This window comes from Primulina eburnea, chromosome 12 (genome assembly GCF_022965805.1).
Source record: "Primulina eburnea isolate SZY01 chromosome 12, ASM2296580v1, whole genome shotgun sequence".
NCBI classification, from domain to species: Eukaryota; Viridiplantae; Streptophyta; class Magnoliopsida; order Lamiales; family Gesneriaceae; genus Primulina; species Primulina eburnea.
The window spans coordinates 5,241,168-5,266,194 of record NC_133112.1 but is presented as its reverse complement, the minus strand read 5'-3'; the positions used below and the strand labels follow the sequence as shown (position 1 = coordinate 5,266,194).

The following is a 25,027-nucleotide window of genomic DNA, read 5'->3' as shown; positions in this document are numbered from 1 at the left end:
GCCTTGCTTGTTTAAATTGCTTAAAATTACAAGTCCAGATAGTTCCCAGGTAATACTATGCATTCAAATTTTTACATCTACCATATATTTATACATCTAACATTGATATTCAACACTACAAATTAAATCTTGCAGGTATAGATTATCATTTTTGTTGGATGATGGTACAAATATCGCTAAGATTACAATCTTCGAAGAAGTTGTCGAGGCATTAATTGGATATCCTATTGAAGACTACATGAAGATTCATAATCAAGTAAAAACTAAATATTACAATATATTTCATATAGGTAATAATTCTTATCATCACAATAAATTTAGACATTTTTGTTTCTTATTGCCTCCAGCTTGCCCCTGCTACCACAATTGCAAATCCGTTGGCACATTGCTGAACGAAAACTCCAAAGTCTTGTTTAAATTAAATCACTTCATAGACAAACATGGCCTCATATGTTCCATAGAAGCTGAAGGTGTTGACAAAATCGATGACAATTTGAACAGAGAAAGGAAGATCGGAAAACGGAAATTGACGAAGAAAAGTAAGGCGGAATCTCAATCTATCATCATAGAAGAAAAGAAGGGAACAACTGCATCATCAAGAAAACTCGCCAAAAACACCAAAGGAAATAAGAAGCAAATAGAGATTGACGACGATGAAACATTGGGAGATTATACAAAAAGGATAAGATCGCTAGCTATGTCAAAATCAAAGAATTTGCTAGGAAAATTTCAAATCAAACAAGAAAAATAGGGATAATAACTTTTGGTGCATTAAATATGTATATGTGCAAATTATATCGAGGATACCCATCAACCCATTTGTAAGAACCTCTTTCGCCTTTTGTTGCTTTAAAAGAACATATTTGCTAATAATCCAACGTTCCTAATATATTAGGTGAAATTTCATTTTCATTTGAGAAAAAAACTATTATTAAACAAACTCAGAAAAAATACAAATTTATGTATACTCCTTTCAAACAATCACCGACAATTACATATCACGTGCAACGCACGTGCTCCATACTAGTCTATATAAATATATGAATGTGAATTGTGAATTTACAAAAATGTCCTTACCTTCATTTACACACTCCATATTTAATTTTTTCGTTGTTTTCCATTTTTTCATCTATTAATTAATATTAATAAAATTTAAAATAAATTAAAATAAAATGAATTTACATAAATTACCTTACCTTCATTTACACATTCCATAATAATTTTTTTGTTGTTTTAATTAATAAAATTTAAAATAAATTAATATAAAATGAATTTACATAAATGTCCTTACCTTCATTTACACACTCCATATTTAATTTTTTTGTTGTTTTTCATGTTCTTCATCTATTAATTAATGAAATTTAAAATAAAATTAAATATGGAGATGTGTAAATGTGAATTGTGAATTTACATAAATTGAAGAAAAATGAAATTAAAATAAATTGAAGAGAATGAATTTTAGTCTTTTCTAATCTATTAATTAATTGAATCTAAACTAAATTGAAGAAAATAAAAAAAAATAAAATTTAGCATCAGCCTTCATTCTTCAGTAATACATGTTTTTTTTTGTTTTTTTTTCATATATTAATTAATTAATAAAATTTAAAATAAATTGAAGAAAAATGAAATTTAGCCTTCATTTTATTGATGAAATTTGCACTCCATTATTATTATTATTTTTGGTTTTATATGTTTTTCATCTATTAATTAATGTAATTTAAAATAAATTGAAGATAAATGAATTTAGTCTTCATTTTTTGTGATGAAATTTGTACTCCATTTATATGAGACATTTATATAATCCTGAGAGGGGCTGACCCAGTTATTTCAGGAGTGAAAAAATACTTTTTTTTTCACGATTCAAGTCAGATATGAGACATGTTTCACAAAATTCACTCGTGAAACAACCTCATAGGAGTTTCTGAGTCCATTTTATTTTTAACTTAAATAAATTAACATCTATGAATAACGCAAATAATAATAATTAATATACTTCTCTTCGCTTGTTTGTTTTTTTCCATATATTATTTAATATATTCTAAAATAAATTGAAGAAAAATAAATTTTAGCCACCAGTTTTTAGAATGAAATTTAAATTAAGCCTTCATTTTTTGGAATGAAATTTACACATCATTTTTTTTAAAAAATAATATCTTTAATAAAATTTGAAATAATAATAATAAATACATATTCTATTGTTTGTTTTTTTCCCAACTATCAATTAATTCTAAATAAAATTGAACAAAATTAAATTTAGCCACCATTTTTTGAAATGAAATTTATACTTTATTTGTTTTAAAAAATATATCTTTTAATATAATTTAAAATGAATAGAAGAATAATAAAATTTAAATATATTTTCACAGAATGAATTATATCCTTATTTTAAAAATAATTCTTTTTGTTTGACTTCTCTTTTTTTTTTATGAATTTTTATAGTTCTCCAATTTTTGAATTGGTTTTATGTGTGCCGGTCTCAAGGATATATCCTTCAGATGGGTCACGGGTCAATTTTTTGAGTGAAAAAACAATGATTTTTCATGATTAGGGTAGGATATGAGACATGTTCCTGTGAAACAGCCTCGTAGGAGTTTTTATGCAATTTTTATTTTAAACTTGAGTAAATTAATATCCATTAATTACTTAAATAAACACGACTAATAAAATTGAAAACTATAATAAAATTGTGTCAGTTTACATTTATGTCGTTATTTTCGTTAAATAATATTAATAAATAAATGTCTTTTTTTGTTCGTTTTCAGGTATTAATGAATTTTATAATAATTGAAGAAAAATGAAATTTTATTTTTGGAATGAAATTTACAGTTTTTTTTTAAAAAAATTATATCTTTAATGAAATTTAAAATAAGCGACACAATGTCAGCAGCGTAACTCACGAAAACTTCACAGGAGTTCACTCATCCCAATGTTACTCTCACTTTTGCACGCTTCACCTAACAAAACTGAATGATAGTGAAAGATTTATCTTTTAGTTCGAATATTGTTTAATATTTATGTCAAAAGTTATATTTGTTACCCACGACGCAATATTAATTTATTATAATTGTGATTTATCGTGCAAAGCCCTATACTAAGCAAATGGTGAACATAATGAGGATTGCATTGACGTGCCTGTCAATTTGCCAAATTGTAAAACCCTATGCATGACAAATACATATAATTGTTTGGTACAATAAGAAAACACTTCAAAAGAATCAAAATGAGTTTAAATTATTTTATGTGTAATAATTACTCTTATATACATCAAATGAATAGAAAAAGAGAAATAAAAATGAATTCAAATCGTTTTTATGTAAAACAAATTACCAATACACAACCCAAGTTTTAGATCACAATAAAAAAATGTGATCATTACTTTACTTCTTTATGTTACATGTATAGAATAACAATCACAATTGAAGATGAGAATGATACCGCAATAATAACATTATTTGGAAAAGTTGCGGCGTCTTTTGTTGGATGTTCTATTGAAGATTTCATTCAAATTCATGACCATATATAAGATAAAACAAACAAATGATTTTATATCTACATAAATATTGCATCTAACAATAAAAATTTTCAATGCAGAATTTACCAAATAACCCATATAAAGATTCGCTAAATCAACCAAGCTCCAAGCTCCACACATTCTTGTTCAAGTTGGATAATTCAGTGGAAAAACGTGATGAAATGTTAAAAATTGTGGCAGAAGCTATTGAGATACATGACAATTATCCAACAACATATGTCAATATCAAGAAACGGAGATCTCGGAAGATTATCAAGACAACTAAACAAGGCAGTGTAGCACCAAAGGTAGAAAAATCAAATGAAATAAAATCAACAAAAACATGAAGATCCATGAAGACGAAGATGAAATAGATATTCGAGATGAAGAACCAATTGCCGAGTACAAAAAAAAAAGAGATAAGAAGATAAAACCGACGGACACAAAAAGATTTCAAGAAGTCTTCAAATCAAAGACAAGAAAATGTGATGATTTCGATTGTAACCAAATAATTACTTATTTATCTATTAAAAGTTATTCTTATTTCAAAAATAATTTAAACATATTTATATAAAATTATCATATAAAATTATTCTATTTCTCAACGTGCAACGCACGTGCATTTATCTAGTCTATATAAATATATGAATGTGAATTGTGAATTTACAAAAATGTCCTTACTTTCATTTACACACTCCATATTTAATTTTTTTGTTGTTTTCCATGTTTTTCATCTATTAATAAATAAAATTTAAAATAAATTAAAATAAAATGAATTTACATTAATTACCTTACCTTCATTTACACATTCCATAATAATTTTTTTTATTGTTTTAATTAATAAAATTTAAAATAAATTAATATAAAATGAATTTACATAAATGTCCTTACCTTCATTTACACACTCCATATTTAATTTTTTTGTTGTTTTTCATGTTCTTCATCTATTAATTAATGAAATTTAAAATAAATTAAAATTAAAATAAAATTAAATATGGAATGTGTAAATGTGAATTGTGAATTTACATAAATTGAAGAAAAATGAAATTAAAATAAATTGAAGAGAATGAATTTTAGTATTTTCCAATCTATTAATTAATTGAATCTAAACTAAATTGAAGAAAATAAAAAAAAAATAAAATTTAGCATCAGCCTTCATTCTTCAGTAATACATGTTTATTTTTTGTTTTTTTTTTCATATATTAATTAATTAATAAAATTTAAAATAAATTGAAGAAAAATGAAATTTAGCCTTCATTTTATTGATTAAATTTGCACTCCATTATTATTATTATTTTTTGTTTTATATGTTTTTCATCTATTAATTAATGTAATTTAAAATAAATTGAAGATAAATGAATTTAGTCTTCATTTTTTGTGATGAAATTTGTACTCCATTTATATGAGACATTTATATAGTCCTGAGAGGGGCTGACCCAGTTATTTCAGGAGTGAAAAAATATTTTTTTTTTTCACGATTCAAGTTAGATATGAGGCATGTTTCACAAAATTCACTCGTGAAACTACCTCATAGGAGTTTCTGAGTCCATTTTATTTTTAACTTAAATAAATTAACATCTATGAATAACGTAAATAATAATAATTAATATACTTCTATTCGCTTGTTTGTTTTTTTCCATATATTATTTAATATATTCTAAAATAAATTGAAGAAAAATAAATTTTAGCCACCGGTTTTTAGAATAAAATTTAAATTAAGCCTTCATTTATTTGAATGAAATTTACACATCATTTTTTTTTTTAAAATAATATCTTTAATAAAATTTGAAATAATAATAATAAATACATATTCTATTATTTGTTTTTTTCCCAACTATCAATTAATTATAAATAAAATTGAACAAAATTAAATTTAGCCACCATTTTTTGAAATGAAATTTATACTTTATTATATAAATATATGAATGTGAATTGTGAATTTACAAAAATGTCCTTACTTTCATTTACACACTTCATATTTAATTTTTTTGTTGTTTTCCATTTTTTCATCTATTAATTAATTAATAAAATTTAAAATAAATTAAAATAAAATCAATTTACATAAATGTCCTTACCTTCATTTACACATTCCATAATAATTTTTTTGCTGTTTTAATCTATTCTATATCTATATAAATATATGAATGTGAATTGTGAATTTACAAAAATGTCCTTACCTTCATTTACACACTCCATATTTAATTTTTTTGTTGTTTTCCATGTTTTTCATCTATTAATTAATAAAATTTAAAATAAATTAAAATAAAATGAATTTACATAAATGTCCTTACCTTCATTTACACATTCCATAATAATTTTTTTGTTGTTTTAATTAATAAAATTTAAAATAAATTAATACAAAATGAATTTACATAAATGTCCTTACTTTCATTTACACACTCCATATTTAATTTTTTTGTTGTTTTTCATGTTCTTCATCTATTAATTAATGAAATATAAAATAAATTAAAATTAAAATAAAATTAAATATGGAGTGTGTAAATGTGAATTGTGAATTTACATAATCTATCTATCTATATCTATATAAATATATGAATGTGAATTGTGAATTTACAAAAATGTCCTTACCTTCATTTACAAACTCCATATTTAATTTTTTTGTTGTTTTCCATGTTTTTCATCTATTAATTAATAAAATTTAAAATAAATTAAAATAAAATGAATTTACATAAATGTCCTTACCTTCATTTACACATTTCATAATAATTTTTTTGTTGTTTTAATCTATATCTATATAAATATATGAATGTGAATTATGAATTTACAAAAATGTCCTTACCTTCATTTACACACTCCATATTTAATTTTTTTTTTGTTTTCCATGTTTTTCATCTATTAATTAATAAAATTTAAAATAAATTAAAATAAAATGAATTTACATAAATGTCCTTACCTTCATTTACAAATTCCATAATAATTTTTTTGTTGTTTTAATTAATAAAATTTAAAATAAATTAATATAAAATAAATTTACATAAATGTCCTTACCTTCATTTACACACTCCATATTTAATTTTTTTTGTTGTTTTTCATGTTCTTCATCTATTAATTAATGAAATTTAAAATAAATTAAAATTAAAATAAAATTAAATATGGAGTGTGTAAATGTGAATTGTGAATTTACATAATCTATATCTATCTATATCTATATAAATATATGAATGTGAATTGTGAATTTACAAAAATGTCCTTACCTTCATTTACACACTCCATATTTAATTTTTTTGTTGTTTTCCATTTTTTCATCTATTAATTAATATTAATAAAATTTAAAATAAATTAAAATAAAATGAATTTACATAAATTACCTTACCTTCATTTACACATTCCATAATAATTTTTTTGTTGTTTTAATTAATAAAATTTAAAATAAATTAATATAAAATGAATTTACATAAATGTCCTTACCTTCATTTACACACTCCATATTTAATTTTTTTGTTGTTTTTCATGTTCTTCATCTATTAATTAATGAAATTTAAAATAAAATTAAATATGGAGATGTGTAAATGTGAATTGTGAATTTACATAAATTGAAGAAAAATGAAATTAAAATAAATTGAAGAGAATGAATTTTAGTCTTTTCTAATCTATTAATTAATTGAATCTAAACTAAATTGAAGAAAATAAAAAAAATAAAATTTAGCATCAGCCTTCATTCTTCAGTAATACATGTTTTTTTTTGTTTTTTTTTCATATATTAATTAATTAATAAAATTTAAAATAAATTGAAGAAAAATGAAATTTAGCCTTCATTTTATTGATGAAATTTGCACTCCATTATTATTATTATTTTTGGTTTTATATGTTTTTCATCTATTAATTAATGTAATTTAAAATAAATTGAAGATAAATGAATTTAGTCTTCATTTTTTGTGATGAAATTTGTACTCCATTTATATGAGACATTTATATAATCCTGAGAGGGGCTGACCCAGTTATTTCAGGAGTGAAAAAATACTTTTTTTTTCACGATTCAAGTCAGATATGAGACATGTTTCACAAAATTCACTCGTGAAACAACCTCATAGGAGTTTCTGAGTCCATTTTATTTTTAACTTAAATAAATTAACATCTATGAATAACGCAAATAATAATAATTAATATACTTCTCTTCGCTTGTTTGTTTTTTTCCATATATTATTTAATATATTCTAAAATAAATTGAAGAAAAATAAATTTTAGCCACCAGTTTTTAGAATGAAATTTAAATTAAGCCTTCATTTTTTGGAATGAAATTTACACATCATTTTTTTAAAAAATAATATCTTTAATAAAATTTGAAATAATAATAATAAATACATATTCTATTGTTTGTTTTTTTCCCAACTATCAATTAATTCTAAATAAAATTGAACAAAATTAAATTTAGCCACCATTTTTTGAAATGAAATTTATACTTTATTTGTTTTAAAAAATATAACTTTTAATATAATTTAAAATGAATAGAAGAATAATAAAATTTAAATATATTTTCACAGAATGAATTATATCCTTATTTTAAAAATAATTCTTTTTGTTTGACTTCTCTTTTTTTTTTATGAATTTTTATAGTTCTCCAATTTTTGAATTGGTTTTATGTGTGCCGGTCTCAAGGATATATCCTTCAGATGGGTCACGGGTCAATTTTTTGAGTGAAAAAACAATGATTTTTCATGATTAGGGTAGGATATGAGACATGTTCCTGTGAAACAGCCTCGTAGGAGTTTTTATGCAATTTTTATTTTAAACTTGAGTAAATTAATATCCATTAATTACTTAAATAAACACGACTAATAAAATTGAAAACTATAATAAAATTGTGTCAGTTTACATTTATGTCGTTATTTTCGTTAAATAATATTAATAAATAAATGTCTTTTTTTGTTCGTTTTCAGGTATTAATGAATTTTATAATAATTGAAGAAAAATGAAATTTTATTTTTGGAATGAAATTTACAGTTTTTTTTAAAAAAATTATATCTTTAATGAAATTTAAAATAAGCGACACAATGTCAGCAGCGTAACTCACGAAAACTTCACAGGAGTTCACTCATCCCAATGTTACTCTCACTTTTGCACGCTTCACCTAACAAAACTGAATGATAGTGAAAGATTTATCTTTTAGTTCGAATATTGTTTAATATTTATGTCAAAAGTTATATTTGTTACCCACGACGCAATATTAATTTATTATAATTGTGATTTATCGTGCAAAGCCCTATACTAAGCAAATGGTGAACATAATGAGGATTGCATTGACGTGCCTGTCAATTTGCCAAATTGTAAAACCCTATGCATGACAAATACAAATAATTGTTTGGTACAATAAGAAAACACTTCAAAAGAATCAAAATGAGTTTAAATTATTTTATGTGTAATAATTACTCTTATATACATCAAATGAATAGAAAAAGAGAAATAAAAATGAATTCAAATCGTTTTTATGTAAAACAAATTACCAATACACAACCCAAGTTTTAGATCACAATAAAAAAATGTGATCATTACTTTACTTCTTTATGTTACATGTATAGAATAACAATCACAATTGAAGATGAGAATGATACCGCAATAATAACATTATTTGGAAAAGTTGCGGCGTCTTTTGTTGGATGTTCTATTGAAGATTTCATTCAAATTCATGACCATATATAAGATAAAACAAACAAATGATTTTATATCTACATAAATATTGCATCTAACAATAAAAATTTTCAATGCAGAATTTACCAAATAACCCATATAAAGATTCGCTAAATCAACCAAGCTCCAAGCTCCACACATTCTTGTTCAAGTTGGATAATTCAGTGGAAAAACGTGATGAAATGTTAAAAATTGTGGCAGAAGCTATTGAGATACATGACAATTATCCAACAACATATGTCAATATCAAGAAACGGAGATCTCGGAAGATTATCAAGACAACTAAACAAGGCAGTGTAGCACCAAAGGTAGAAAAATCAAATGAAATAAAATCAACAAAAACATGAAGATCCATGAAGACGAAGATGAAATAGATATTCGAGATGAAGAACCAATTGCCGAGTACAAAAAAAAAGAGATAAGAAGATAAAACCGACGGACACAAAAAGATTTCAAGAAGTCTTCAAATCAAAGACAAGAAAATGTGATGATTTCGATTGTAACCAAATAATTACTTATTTATCTATTAAAAGTTATTCTTATTTCAAAAATAATTTAAACATATTTATATAAAATTATCATATAAAATTATTCTATTTCTCAACGTGCAACGCACGTGCATTTATCTAGTCTATATAAATATATGAATGTGAATTGTGAATTTACAAAAATGTCCTTACTTTCATTTACACACTCCATATTTAATTTTTTTGTTATTTTCCATGTTTTTCATCTATTAATAAATAAAATTTAAAATAAATTAAAATAAAATGAATTTACATTAATTACCTTACCTTCATTTACACATTCCATAATAATTTTTTTTATTGTTTTAATTAATAAAATTTAAAATAAATTAATATAAAATGAATTTACATAAATGTCCTTACCTTCATTTACACACTCCATATTTAATTTTTTTGTTGTTTTTCATGTTCTTCATCTATTAATTAATGAAATTTAAAATAAATTAAAATTAAAATAAAATTAAATATGGAATGTGTAAATGTGAATTGTGAATTTACATAAATTGAAGAAAAATGAAATTAAAATAAATTGAAGAGAATGAATTTTAGTATTTTCCAATCTATTAATTAATTGAATCTAAACTAAATTGAAGAAAATAAAAAAAAATAAAATTTAGCATCAGCCTTCATTCTTCAGTAATACATGTTTATTTTTTGTTTTTTTTTTCATATATTAATTAATTAATAAAATTTAAAATAAATTGAAGAAAATGAAATTTAGCCTTCATTTTATTGATTAAATTTGCACTCCATTATTATTATTATTTTTTGTTTTATATGTTTTTCATCTATTAATTAATGTAATTTAAAATAAATTGAAGATAAATGAATTTAGTCTTCATTTTTTGTGATGAAATTTGTACTCCATTTATATGAGACATTTATATAGTCCTGAGAGGGGCTGACCCAGTTATTTCAGGAGTGAAAAAATACTTTTTTTTTTCACGATTCAAGTTAGATATGAGGCATGTTTCACAAAATTCACTCGTGAAACTACCTCATAGGAGTTTCTGAGTCCATTTTATTTTTAACTTAAATAAATTAACATCTATGAATAACGTAAATAATAATAATTAATATACTTCTATTCGCTTGTTTGTTTTTTTCCATATATTATTTAATATATTCTAAAATAAATTGAAGAAAAATAAATTTTAGCCACCGGTTTTTAGAATAAAATTTAAATTAAGCCTTCATTTATTTGAATGAAATTTACACATCATTTTTTTTTAAAAATAATATCTTTAATAAAATTTGAAATAATAATAATAAATACATATTCTATTATTTGTTTTTTTCCCAACTATCAATTAATTATAAATAAAATTGAACAAAATTAAATTTAGCCACCATTTTTTGAAATGAAATTTATACTTTATTATATAAATATATGAATGTGAATTGTGAATTTACAAAAATGTCCTTACTTTCATTTACACACTTCATATTTAATTTTTTTGTTGTTTTCCATGTTTTTCATCTATTAATTAATTAATAAAATTTAAAATAAATTAAAATAAAATCAATTTACATAAATGTCCTTACCTTCATTTACACATTCCATAATAATTTTTTTGCTGTTTTAATCTATTCTATATCTATATAAATATATGAATGTGAATTGTGAATTTACAAAAATGTCCTTACCTTCATTTACACACTCCATATTTAATTTTTTTGTTGTTTTCCATGTTTTTCATCTATTAATTAATAAAATTTAAAATAAATTAAAATAAAATGAATTTACATAAATGTCCTTACCTTCATTTACACATTCCATAATAATTTTTTTGTTGTTTTAATTAATAAAATTTAAAATAAATTAATACAAAATGAATTTACATAAATGTCCTTACTTTCATTTACACACTCCATATTTAATTTTTTTGTTGTTTTTCATGTTCTTCATCTATTAATTAATGAAATATAAAATAAATTAAAATTAAAATAAAATTAAATATGGAGTGTGTAAATGTGAATTGTGAATTTACATAATCTATCTATCTATATCTATATAAATATATATGAATGTGAATTGTGAATTTACAAAAATGTCCTTACCTTCATTTACACACTCCATATTTAATTTTTTTGTTGTTTTCCATGTTTTTCATCTATTAATTAATAAAATTTAAAATAAATTAAAATAAAATGAATTTACATTAATTACCTTACCTTCATTTACATATTCCATAATAATTTTTTTGTTGTTTTAATTAATAAAATTTAAAATAAATTAATACAAAATGAATTTACATAAATGTCCTTACCTTCATTTACACACTCCATATTTAATATTTTTGTTGTTTTTCATGTTCTTCATCTATTAATTAATGAAATTTAAAATAAATTAAAATTAAATATGGAATGTGTAAATGTGAATTTTGAATTTACATAAATTGAAGAAAAATGAAATTAAAATAAATTGAAGAGAATGAATTTTAGTCTTTTCTAATCTATTAATTAATTGAATCTAAACTAAATTGAAAAAAATAAAAAAAAATAAAATTTAGCATCAGCCTTCATTCTTCAGTAATACATGTTTATTTTTTGTTTTTTTTCCATATATTAATTAATTAATAAAATTTAAAATAAATTAAAGAAAAATGAAATTTAGCCTTCATTTTATTGATGAAATTTGCACTCCATTATTATTATTATTTTTTGTTTTATATGTTTTTCATCTATTAATTAATGTAATTTAAAATAAATTGGAGATAAATGAATTTAGTCTTCATTTTTTGGGATGAAATTTGTACTTCATTTATATGAGACATTTATATAATCTTGAGAAGGACTGACCCAGTTATTTCAGGAGTGAAAAAATACTTTTTTTTTCACGATTCAAGTTAGATATGAGGCATGTTTCACAAAATTCACTCGTGAAACAACCTCATTGGAGTTTCTGAGTCCATTTTATTTTTAACTTAAATAAATTAACATCTATGAATAACGTAAATAATAATAATTAATATACTTCTCTTCGCTTGTTTGTTTTTTTCCATATATTATTTAATATATTCTAAAATAAATTGAAGAAAAATAAATTTTAGCCACCGGTTTTTAGAATAAAATTTAAATTAAGCCTTCATTTATTTGAATGAAATTTACACATCATTTTTTTTAAAAAAATAATATCTTTAATAAAATTTGAAATAATAATAATAAATACATATTCTATTGTTTGTTTTTTCCCAACTATCAATTAATTCTAAATAAAATTGAACAAAATTAAATTTAGCCACCATTTTTTGAAATGAAATTTATACTTTATTTGTTTTAAAAAATATATCTTTAATATAATTTAAAATGAATAGAAGAATAATAAAATTTACAATATATTTTCACAGAATGAATTATATCCTTATTTTAAAAATAATTCTTTTTGTTTGACTTCTCTTTTTTTTTTTTTATGAATTTTTATAGTTCTCCAATTTTTGAATTGGTTTTATGTGTGCCGGTCTCAAGGATATATCCTTCAGATGGATCACAGGTCAATTTTTTGAGTGAAAAAACAATGATTTTTCATGATTAGGGTAGGATATGAGACATGTTCCTGTGAAACAGCCTCGTAGGAGTTTTTATGCAATTTTTATTTTAAACTTGAGTAAATTAATATCCATTAATAACTTAAATAAACACGACTAATAAAATTGAAAACTATAATAAAATTGTGTCAGCTTACATTTATGTCGTTATTTTCGTTAAATAATATTAATAAATAAATGTCTTTTTTTGTTCGTTTTCAGGTATTAATGAATTTTATAATAATTGAAGAAAAATGAAATTTTATTTTTGGAATGAAATTTACAGTTTTTTTTTAAAAATTATATCTTTAATGAAATTTAAAATAAGCGACACAATGTCAGCAGCGTAACTCACGAAAACTTCACAGGAGTTCACTCATCCCAATGCCACTCTCACTCTTGCACGCTTCACCTAACAAAACTGAATGATAGTGAAAGATTTATCTTTTAGTTCGAATCTTGCTTAATATTTATGTCAAAAGTTATATTTGTTACCAACGACGCAATATTAATTTATTATAATTGTGATTTATCGTGCAAAGCCCTATACTAAGCAAATGGTGAACATAATGAGGATTGCATTGACGTGCCTATCAATTTGCCAAATTGTAAAACCCTATGCATGACAAATACAAATAATTGTTTGGTACAATAAGAAAACACTTCAAAAGAATCAAAATGAGTTTAAATTATTTTATATGTAATAATTACTCTTATATACATCAAATGAATAGAAAAAGAGAAATAAAAATGAATTCAAATCGTTTTTATGTAAAACAAATTACCAATACACAACCCAAGTTTTAGATCACAATAAAAAAAATGTGATCATTAGTTTACTTCTTTATATTACATGTATAGAATAACAATCACAATTGAAGATGAGAATGAGATCGCAATAATAACATTATTTGGAAAAGTTGCGGCGTCTTTTGTTGGATGTTCTATTGAAGATTTCATTCAAATTCATGACCATATATAAGATAAAACAAACAAATGATTTTATATCTACATAAATATTGCATCTAACAATAAAAATTTTCAATGCAGAATTTACCAAATAACCCATATAAAGATTCGCTAAATCAACCAAGCTCCAAGCTCCACACATTCTTGTTCAAGTTGGATAATTCAGTGGAAAAACGTGATGAAATGTTAAAAATTGTGGCAGAAGCTATTGAGATACATGACAATTATCCAACAACAAATGTCAATATCAAGAAACGGAGATCTCGGAAGATTATCAAGCCAACTAAACAAAGCAGTGTACCACCAAAGGTAGAAAAATCAAATGAAATAAACATCAACAAAAACATGAAGATCCATGAAGACGAAGATGAAATAGAGATTTGAGATGAAGAACCAATTGCCGAGTACAAAAAAAGAGAAAAGAAGATAAAAACCGACGGGCACAAAAAGATTTCAAGAAATCTTCAAATCAAAGACAAGAGAATGTGATGATTTCATTTGTAACAAAATAATTAATTATTTATCTATTTAAACATATTTGAATAAAATTATCATATACAAATTATCTCTATTTCTCAACGTGCAACACACGTGCATTTATCTAGTGGTAAACTAAAATGATAAAGAATAAAGAACTTAAAAAGGTTCAATGACAAAGCATGATTCTCCTTCTCACGGTTAAAACTTCTTAATCGATGAACTTCGACATCACTTTTCTGCCCTCAATGGTTTCGAGCCAGCCATACGACACAAACATCTTATTCGTCTCGAAAGCTCCAAAAGGATAGCCACACAACTCACTTACCAATGACCATATAGTTCTTGCAACTTACATGAAGATGTATGAGATACCAAGAAACACTCACATTATGTAAACAAAAATATCACATAAGAAATGATAGGCTATATGCACAAGTCATATCAGCTTTTATGTAAACTACATCTCTCAAAGGCAAGCAACTCATCAGGTATTGAAGTACTATTTTCACAAATCCTATGAATTAAAAACTATCATCTTCCAGTTTCAAGAAAAGCATCTAAACAGAACAAAATTAGTTATTGCCGAACCTGTACATTGCATCAAAACTGTAATTACCAAGCACACAACTTGGTAGAGAAAACTGAGCAAAACACGGATATGACTCATTCTTTACTTGGAGGGCTGCTCCCTTTCTTGCTAAGTTGAAGAGATTTGCTCACCATGACCTTGTGGTGCAGCACAACCACAGAGAAAACCCTCTGATTCCACTGCTCCATGCACGCTGCTGCCTCTGGCTATGGCCCTTTGATAGGCATGCCATCGCATATTTGAAAGAGCATAGGGTCTGCCATCACGTTCGTACAACTCCCTACTTTCCATTCTTTTCCCCATCTCTTCCATTCTGGCTTCGAGCCACCGACACTTACCTGCTTGCCCAGAAGCAGAAGCAAGAAGGGTTGACCTTCGATTCAATAGAAGAGCACGCGCGCCTGTTAAATCACCTGTTTCTGCCATTTCTTGAGCCTCAATGAAGCCTTGTTCTGCCAAGACACGGTTCCTTTTCTCATCAACTTTCAAACTTACTGTCGTCTCCAGAGGGGTTGGAAATATCGGTCTCCGTATGGTGACTCGGTCACCATCAATTTGTACCATGTCGTTTGACACTACTGATATGTAAGAACATGTAATATCCAAAAGGGACGTAGTAATCAAATCATTTTCGGCATCTCCAACGCTACAAACTACGGGAACCGTTAAGTTAACGATAAAATCTTGTTCCTCCTCCCAAATAAAATCCTCAAAATTTATTAAAGCTTGTGATCCTTTGTTAGAGATTTTACCACTTACATATCTTTCTGAAGATATTGATAGAATTTGGACTCCGTGTGATGCAGACCTCACTATTAAACAAAGCTCCTGAGCTAAAACATAATGCAGAAAACAAATACAGAGACCAACATTATCTTCCACCGCTTCATAAGAGTTGACAATAGAAAAATGACCAACTGATACATCAGATATGGCTTGCAGTGAAAGAGGGTCATGATCTTCACCAAAGCCGAATGTATGAACTGGAAATGGTGGTTGTTGGTCATGATCTCCCATTCCTCGGTGGTTTTCGGGATAGATAGAAGCAGGCAATAGATGCAGATAAGGTGGAGGCTGTCCTGGACATGGAAAATGTGTGCCACGGTAACAAGTATCCATTCCATCTGAAAAGAATAAGATGCTACCGACCGGATCCTTGTACCGCCTTTCTTCAAGAACCTGAACTCCCATCTCCAAAGCTTCTAAAATATTGGTGCAGCCACTTGCCAAGAGTGAATTCACACACTGTTTAGCATTTTCGCGCCCATCCTCTGTCATTCTGCGCAAGGATAAAACTCTCTGAGCACGAGTTGAAAATGACACGATCGAAAGTCGGTCAGAAGGACCCAACCTATCGATCACAAAGACAACAGCTCTTTTCAGGAGTGCCAATTTTGATCCATGCATGCTGCCACTAACATCTAGCACAGCAACAAGATCAATGGGAGTTTTACCTAAGTCTTCCTCCGGTGGTGCTATTATTTGAACAAGAACAGAAAATTCTGAAACAGATTCCCAAGAAGCTACTGCGACCCGCTCCGGAATGGTCTTGATACTGATATTTTGTGGGTCAGCAGGTGGAGCAGAAGACATAGGATCAGCGGTGACCAAAGGTGGCAGTTCATCATCAGAAAATAGAATCAGTTTTGGTTCATGCATAACACGAGCGACCGGATTTGGAGCGAAAATACTATCAACGTTCGTGTTAGAGTTTGGAACAGCCAAAGGAAGATCATTCCATTTAGCTCGACAAACAGGACAAAGGTAATTGCCATATGTAACACTGTTGCTTACGCAGCTAAAATGGAAGGAAAGAGCACCCTCAGCAGTAAAGAAGGTCTGGCCTTGCCCCGATTCCATAGACTCCAAGCAAATGTCACATGTTTTCTGAAACAAAATGAAAAATTAAGTGTATGTGAATATTAATTTCTACATAACAGTTGATTTCAAAAGGTAAACTCACAACTATAACAATGAGATTCCATGAATTATCAGTATTTTTGCACGCAAAGTACTAGGCAAAACTGACTGTCAACCACCACTTATAACACATTGTACAATCTCAAACAAGAATATGTTGCAGAAATCATATTTGGAAATTCTCCCAGTGTTACATCAATAATTCTGTTAAGAAAGAACCAATGGTAGAAATCAACTCCCAAATTGTACATAACCAGGAAAAAATTTCGAATAAAGTGAAGTCAATCACCATAATGCATTTGAGAGATTAGCCCATCATAATGAAAATGTCGATAATCTTACAAATACATAAACATGGGTGAAAGTAAAGATTAAATCACCGGAGAAACAACGAATTAATCATCAAATGGAGTCTTCAAATCATACGGACCCTCTATGTAACTACTACAAAACTAGAAAACCAATCTAATCACTTAGAAATACAATCTTTACAATCCATCCAGGAAATCGCAACAAATAGAATCGGAACCAGTGAATTATAAACCCAAGTAAACCATCATAATCAAGAATTTTGCTACATGATCATGTCAATTAAACGCAAAACAAGAAACGTAAAAAGAAAAGAGGAAAGAAGAAATAAGTAACCCAATCAGTAACATTCAGAAAATTTTACATTATCTGCTTGAGGACCCATGGAATTCTCGTCTTTGGCTTGTTTCTGATCGTGCAGCGGGAGTGAAAATCTTGTGTGCGAACCGCGAACTTCTGTTATATATATATATATATATATATATATATATATATATATATATATATATATATATATATATATATATATATATATATATATATACTAGTTTTTGAATCGTGCGATGTACGGACAATTATTTTATCTAATTTATTATTAAAATTAGTATATATGATGATAAAGGCTTGTTATCCAGGACCTTGTTCAGAAATACCGTAATGAAAAGAACGTGACTTTTTATCAAAGTGAAATGTTTATTATTTTCATATACATAGATATCTTAACGATGAAACACCGGATAAAAGAGTCATTTTTTTATTTGGACTGAAAATTAAAATTATGTACTTGTATTAGACAATGAATGAAATAACGTGTTTATCAATTATATTGTATTCACATATAAATTTATGTACTATGTAGAAAACAATAACTCTAACAAAATAAAATGATAAACATCATACAAAATTTTAATGTGGTTTTAATTTCAATAAATAATTTAAATTAAAATACAAATAAACTAAATAGATTATAGATCATACAATTAGAAAAAAAAACAAATAACAAAATTTGAAAAACATCATTAAATACAATATTTGTCGTTGAATTTTTCGGGTTCTTTCGATGACATAGGAAACATTGCTGAAGTATCCAAAAATTTTGTTCCTATATCTGAATCTCACTTGTGTGGGAAATGATTTTGTTGTTCGACCGAGCTCACACTTTCTATTAAGATAATGTCAACTAACTTTTTGTGATGAAGATTTGTCAATCTGGTTAACAACAATGGAACATGTTGCATCATGGAAAACTTTGGACAATGCATCGTTTTTCTCCATTGGCCATGTCCACACACTTTCATAGTTAATCCTGCTTTGTGGTGGAATATATATGACAGACAATCACACTCATTCACGGTCATTTACTAACCTTAGTCAGTGTTAATTTTCTTTTTAATCTTTTCCTTACTTTACTGCAGCTCTGAAACTTTTCACCATACAGTGCTCACCTGTAATGTTGAGGACACTGATAATAGTGAGTTGGAGACAATTTCTTCAGCTGCAGAGCCTCAAATACCGGAAACCCGGACCTTGAATTCATTTGGACAAACAACTTCAACATCAGCATCTCTCATGATAGCAAACAAAAATGTGGAACTTGAAAATCACCGCCAAATCATTTCATGCAGAGGCAAGCTATGTTTCTAACTTTCATGCCTAGAATCTGGCTCTTTATGATGATTTGGTGTTCTATTACCTTGCAGAGCGTGGAACTAAACTAAATGCTACAGCAATAAATGATTTGAGCTCCAATATAGTAGAAAAGGTCAAACATGTTAAGATGTTTTGGTAGCAGTATATGAATTTTGAGCTTTATTGACAGTAGCAAATTTTTTTTTCTCGCTGCTGTAGTTTTGTGAAGAAAACAAAGGAACTAGTAGGGTAGACCATGAAGGAGGAGTTCATGCTTTTGGTATGGCTGATCAAATAAAGGTGCTTCTCAAGATCCCTCCAATGTTGAACCGGAGACTCTAATGTATGATGTCATTACAAAGGAAATAGCCGAGTTCCCAAGTTTTGATCTTGGATTTTGAACAAAAACAAATATGTAATACTTCCAGTAAAACTCCCCTTCATAAACATGTTCATACGGTGTTCAAAATATTCAAACCAGATAATATGTGGCCTGCAATCCCTTCATAGGTAGAATCTTGCAGTTTGATGCAGATGATTTGGTCATGACGTCAAATGCTGAAGTTCTGTAAATTCTGCATTATCATTATCTGTCTTAAAATGTTCGGATTATCCAGGTAATGTATCTCCCTTTCGACATGTTTGTATGCTCCTCTGTATTTTTGAATGGACCCGGTGATTTCCTTCACGCAAAAATCGTCTAGTTTGTTATAGAAGGAAGCATTATTCTATTTTTCTGCTCAATTTTTGGCTGTTGAGTTGGAAAGCGGATTTTCTTGAACAGTATCTCTTTCATTCTTCCTTTAATCAAAGATACACTTCAACATAATGATAAAAGCCTAAAAGATAAAAATTGCACACAAAGATTGTTGTTTATTTCAGTTAAACTTGAATGTAATTAAATGGTTACCGGCATCCTCATAAACTCATTTTGTACTTTTATGACACTATTCTTTATCTTATTATATTAACGGAAATTCCTTTGGAAATAACCTCATCTTATCTCTTTGTATGCACAGTAATATTCAATGTATGTAGTTTTGTTATTTACGTACTTTAAGTTTAAATAGCCTAGCTACACTCTACAGTCTACTAGAATTCACAATCGACTGCTAGCATTTAAAATCTGAGACGGGTAAATATTTGTCTGAGTAGATAAACCATTAAAATGACCATGATCATGCATATATTAGTAATGGAACTCTCTGTATCTGTCATCTCCATTAATCTACAATTCCTTTCTTGATCTAGGTATGTTAAGAAATGCTTTGAATACATGGCTACTTCTCTTGAGATAAGATTCAGTATCTCTTTCTTGATTTCTCATCTCGAATCTTCTGCAAACTGAAATGGCTCGTCTTAGTTCTAATGAACTCTGCAATAATATTTATTGTACACATGGCATCAAAAGGATTAATTGATGTTCTTCATCTAAGCTAGACTGCATACAGAAATATCTGAGATTAGAAGGCTGGAATTCATTGCTTACCTTGTGTTCTTTGTTAGAAAGGTTAGGTGACATTGATCTGTAAGGGATTGTTCCCGACCTTCTGAGTGGAAAACGAAGAGGTGAGCCTGAGCATCTCCCTGGTTTGAATGGAAGGAAGCATGTTAAAATATTGTAATTGAGCATGTAACTCAGCTCTGCATGGGGGCTTATTTGTATGCAAATCAAATGAATCGAGTGATCCCGAACGCTTATAGGAACCCATTAACGACGTTCGAACGAGCATAGTTTATAGACAAGAATCTCGATTAAGAATTATAATCATATTTCATCGTCAATGTAAATACAATAAACTCAAAACTGCAATTTTTGAGAGAGTTACAATTTGATGAATCATTCAATCTAAATATACTATGCACTCACCTGATTCTCTATCAGATACAATCCCTGTGTAAGAGAAGACTTTAGAAATTGGAGAATTTTCAGCACTTTCTATCCTTGACTGTCCTTTTCTGCATAAAAGAATATCAAACTGAAAGCTAGATTCATAAACAAGAAATGTCGCAAAAAAAAAAATGAATGATAAAGAAAAAACCACATTTTTCTGATGTTATCATTTACCTTAATACAGATGATTTATGCTCTGATTTTGCTGCTTGAAAAGCTTTATCGAATGGAATATCTGTCGCAAAAGTAAGTTTTCACTTCATTACAAATCATAGGCATTATAAATATTCAATTTTGATGACTATGAGATACAAATTTAATTGAACCGGAGAAAATGAAGGTAGTGTAAATAAATGGTTAAACATACATCTTCTTAAAAGATTAGTGCTAAAAGATCTTGAGAGCCTCAAATGTCTACCCAAAACGACCCTCAATTTCATCATAAATCTACGGTTCATCGCCCTTAACTTGATCCATAACTCGGGACCATAACATAAATTTTGTTTCTGTTCATGCAGAAAACTAAAAATCCCATTAACACAATAGATATACAAGTTTACCTAGACAGTTAAAAAAACGTAGTTTCCTATCGAAATTTTACACTGAATGTTAAGTGCCTTCGCCTTTCATGCACAAATTCTTATCACCAGAGCATTTAAAGAAAATGAACAGAACCAATTTTTTAAAAAAATAATAAAACAAAACAATTACTTTGATCTGGTTGGTGCTTGTCATATTCAGGACATGGACTGCAATCTTTGTGCAAAAACTTTGATTTGGATGATATAACATTATCTGCAACTGCACCCCCAAAAAAAAATTTGACAGGACAATGATAAGCTGATGTCTAAATACAGAAAATAAGGATTGATAGTTGAAGGGCTACTGAAAAAATGACGAAGGTAATTGCCTGGAATGTTGTACTTCTTATGGTGCTTTATCATCGACTGTTTAGATAGGCCTCTCAAATCCAAGAATCCTTGGTAAGTGTTTAATCTCTACGCTTTCATACATGCAATTAAATATATGCTATAATGTACCTTTTGTAATATGGGAAAAATTTGAGCAGAATATATTATTTAATTACCACAGGAAAAATGTACAGAAAAGGATCCTCCAATTCATACAAATATCAGCCATACCATAAAATTTTTGGACAAGGCAAAAATCCTCCACCACAAAATCAACAATTTTTATGGTGTAGATTCAGCAAGAGTTCAAAAATTTATACCTGTTGAATGGAAGAAAATCGAATATTTGTATCAGAGAATTCATTGGCCTTCTCATCCAAGAATTTTTTGAGTTTATCAGCCATAGAGCCAAAATGATCAACAGTATGAACAAGAGCTCTAGCAACATAATCTTTGGACCCCTCTACCAAACTGAAAACATGAATACATCAAATTCCAATCTGTAGCAAAATCTGTATCGATTCTTTCGAGTTCAGAACAAATAATATATAGGATCTGTTATTAATGACGTACAAGTGTTTATGATTCTGTTTGACATAGGATGACTCGAAATATTCGGCTGCCGAATATAACTGTTCCCTCAGATTTTTTAAATCCTAAAATCAATGTAAGTAATGAGAACGTCAGATGCAATAAAAAGTAGCCAGTAATCTAGATTTTTATTCAAGGTTGAAGAATCTTTCATGTATAATGCCCAAGAAACTTAAATAAAATTGCTTCATGCATGAGTACAAGTAGAGACAAAAAACAGTTTACTGTTTCACAATATGAGACTGCTTTTAAGGGTTCAAAAAGTTGTTTAAAAAACTCTGTTATATCAAAAAATGTTTTCTTTCTAAAAATCAAATCAACTAATAAATAGTATGTACACAGGTGTAGAGTTTTACCTTCAAGCTACTAGCAAACTGGGAGCTGTGTTGTTTGGATATATCATCCATTGAGTTTGAAAATGGTGCAGCATTTCCCGTTATGGGAGAATCCATTTGGTTCAAAGACAACTTCAGAAAGTAGCTTAATTTTTGTTGATAAAAATGAAAGGTACAAGTCACAAGTATATGAGAACTCGCACCCGTGAAGACCCGGTCAAAAAATTACACTACCAGTATCCACTTTCTTCTACCACTACTGTGGAGGAGTTATGGAGGCACAACATGGGGGTAATCATGGTCTAGTCATGGGTGGTTGATTGAGATAGTGGGAGGAAGTAGTGGGTGGTAACCACCACTTTATACCTCTATAAATATCCATCAAGTTCATTAGTAAAATTACACCTAAAAGCATCAAAACACCATCAACTTTGAGCCCCATGGCTGCAACATTTTTGGAGCATCCTAGTAATGAAATTCTACAGAAAATCTGTCCAAGAATCGAACCAATCGACACCTTTTTTCAAGCATAAACAACGTCCCATTTGAAACAAGTTTCGATAGTAAGAAACAACACTTGTTCGATCATTTCTACAACTTCGTTCACGTTTTATTTCAAGAAAAAATAGGTAAATGAGCTTATGTTTTAAAATAAATATGTATGTTTTTAATCGATCATTCATAATATGATTTGTTCTATTCGACATTTGATTTGTACTATTTTGCTAATTATGTTTATTTTCGTTACAAACATGTTTATAAGTTCAAAGGTACTATTATGATTCAAATTAGAAATGATAAAGAGAAATTTTCCGAAACAAGAAACGATAAGTTTATGACCCTGATGCGTTTGATAAGAATAACGGATATATGGTCTCGCCCCTTAAAAAAACCGATATTTGGTCTTACCCTTAGAAGAATTACATATAACGGATTGATTAGTAATATAATGAAAAATGAAATGAAATAGCAGTGCAATACAACTACGAATATAATATGTCTATGTTACATTTTGTGCTATGTTTTACATTCTGCCTATTCTTTGTCATGACTTTGTCGAGACATGTATCTGCGACATGACTCTTTCAAATCTTCAAAATTATATATATTTATATTATTTTCTTTCTGTGTCGATCGACTCTTACTTGCTAGTATTTCACAAAATACTCACCCTTTAACTCCATCTCTATATGAGAATGAGGAGCAAGTCGAAGAAGAATAGCCAGAACATATTTGGAGATGGTGATGAAGCCCTAACCAATCATAATTATCATTTTAATTATGTTATCATTTTATTTTCACGTTACACGCTTCATCACTCTTTTGATTTCATTTAATTGTAAAGACAATGATTTGATTATGACATAGACTGGTTTTTTTTTTACTACTAGATTTGTTGTTTTACGATTTTTAATTGTTAACAATATCGATATCTAACCTTGATCTCGGGTGTGACAACACCTTTGTTTGTTAGATAGAATGTATTGTTATTAAAAAAAGAAAAAAAGAAAGAAAAACCCTTCATTAAATACATTTTAAATATACTTTAAATTTCAAGCTATCCTTAAAAAAGGCACTACCACTCACTATACATGCATGATGCAAGAGAAGTGCACCGGCCGCCAGTTATAGGGGCAAAACAATTGGAGTATGTCTCATGTGAGACCGTCTCACGGATCACAATCTGTGAGACGGGTCAACTCTGCCCATATTCACAATAAAAAGTAATACTCTTAGCATAAAAAGTAATACTTTTTCATGGATTATCCAAATAAAGATCCGTCTCACAAAATACGACCCGTGAGACCGTCTCACACAAGTTTTTGCCAAACAATTGAATATCATCAAATCATTAATGTATTAATTATGCAAAACCAATAATTTTTGTTTCAAAAATAATTTGATTATTACTGCGGATCAGAGAGATTTCCAATTGACAGGAAAAAAAGATATTGGTTATTATTATTATTATTATTATTATTATTATTATTATTTGGTGGGAAATTGATGATCTTCATTTATTTGATGACGATGCATGGTTAATAATGGGTGTAAGTTGCTGCAAATTAATCACGCATCCAACTTATTTTTGTTGTCTCGATCGAGCTGTTAATTCTTTCAGGATTTGGGCTCACCAAGTTGATAATTAATGGCGAATTCATCATCCATCCAATTTATTATGGTGTCTT

The 25,027-nt window shown here is 27.4% G+C and overlaps 1 protein-coding gene and 1 pseudogene across 2 annotated transcripts; both read right to left on the bottom strand.

Annotated features, from left to right (window-relative positions):
• Nucleotides 1-14,791: 14,791 nt before the first annotated feature.
• Nucleotides 14,792-17,931, bottom strand: LOC140808438 (E3 ubiquitin-protein ligase WAV3-like). 2 transcript variants are annotated; one of them, XM_073165578.1, is made up of 2 exons: nucleotides 17,843-17,931; nucleotides 14,792-17,136 (listed from the first exon to the last, which is right to left on the bottom strand). In XM_073165578.1, the coding sequence occupies exons 1-2, from the start codon at nucleotides 17,861-17,863 to the stop codon at nucleotides 15,358-15,360; spliced, it is 1,800 nt and encodes a 599-aa protein (XP_073021679.1). In that variant the 5' UTR covers nucleotides 17,864-17,931; the 3' UTR covers nucleotides 14,792-15,357. The 2 variants fall into 2 exon arrangements, with proteins under 2 accessions (XP_073021679.1, XP_073021680.1); XM_073165579.1 differs by lacking the exon at nucleotides 17,843-17,931 and adding an exon at nucleotides 17,550-17,824.
• A 2,195-nt stretch (nucleotides 17,932-20,126) lies between these two features.
• On the bottom strand, nucleotides 20,127-24,478 carry LOC140808016 (protein ABIL2-like; annotated as a pseudogene).
• Between the last annotated feature and the right edge of the window lie 549 nt (nucleotides 24,479-25,027).

What these genes read in the sequence shown, in the direction of transcription:
- LOC140808438 (XM_073165578.1), bottom strand. Translation starts at nt 17,863, where the DNA reads ATGGGTCCTCAAGCAGATAAT. An exon ending in TGGGTCCTCAAGCAGATAAT is followed by an intron (nt 17,137 to 17,842) that starts GTAAAATTTTCT and finishes ATTTTGTTTCAG; the next exon opens with AAAACATGTGACATTTGCTT.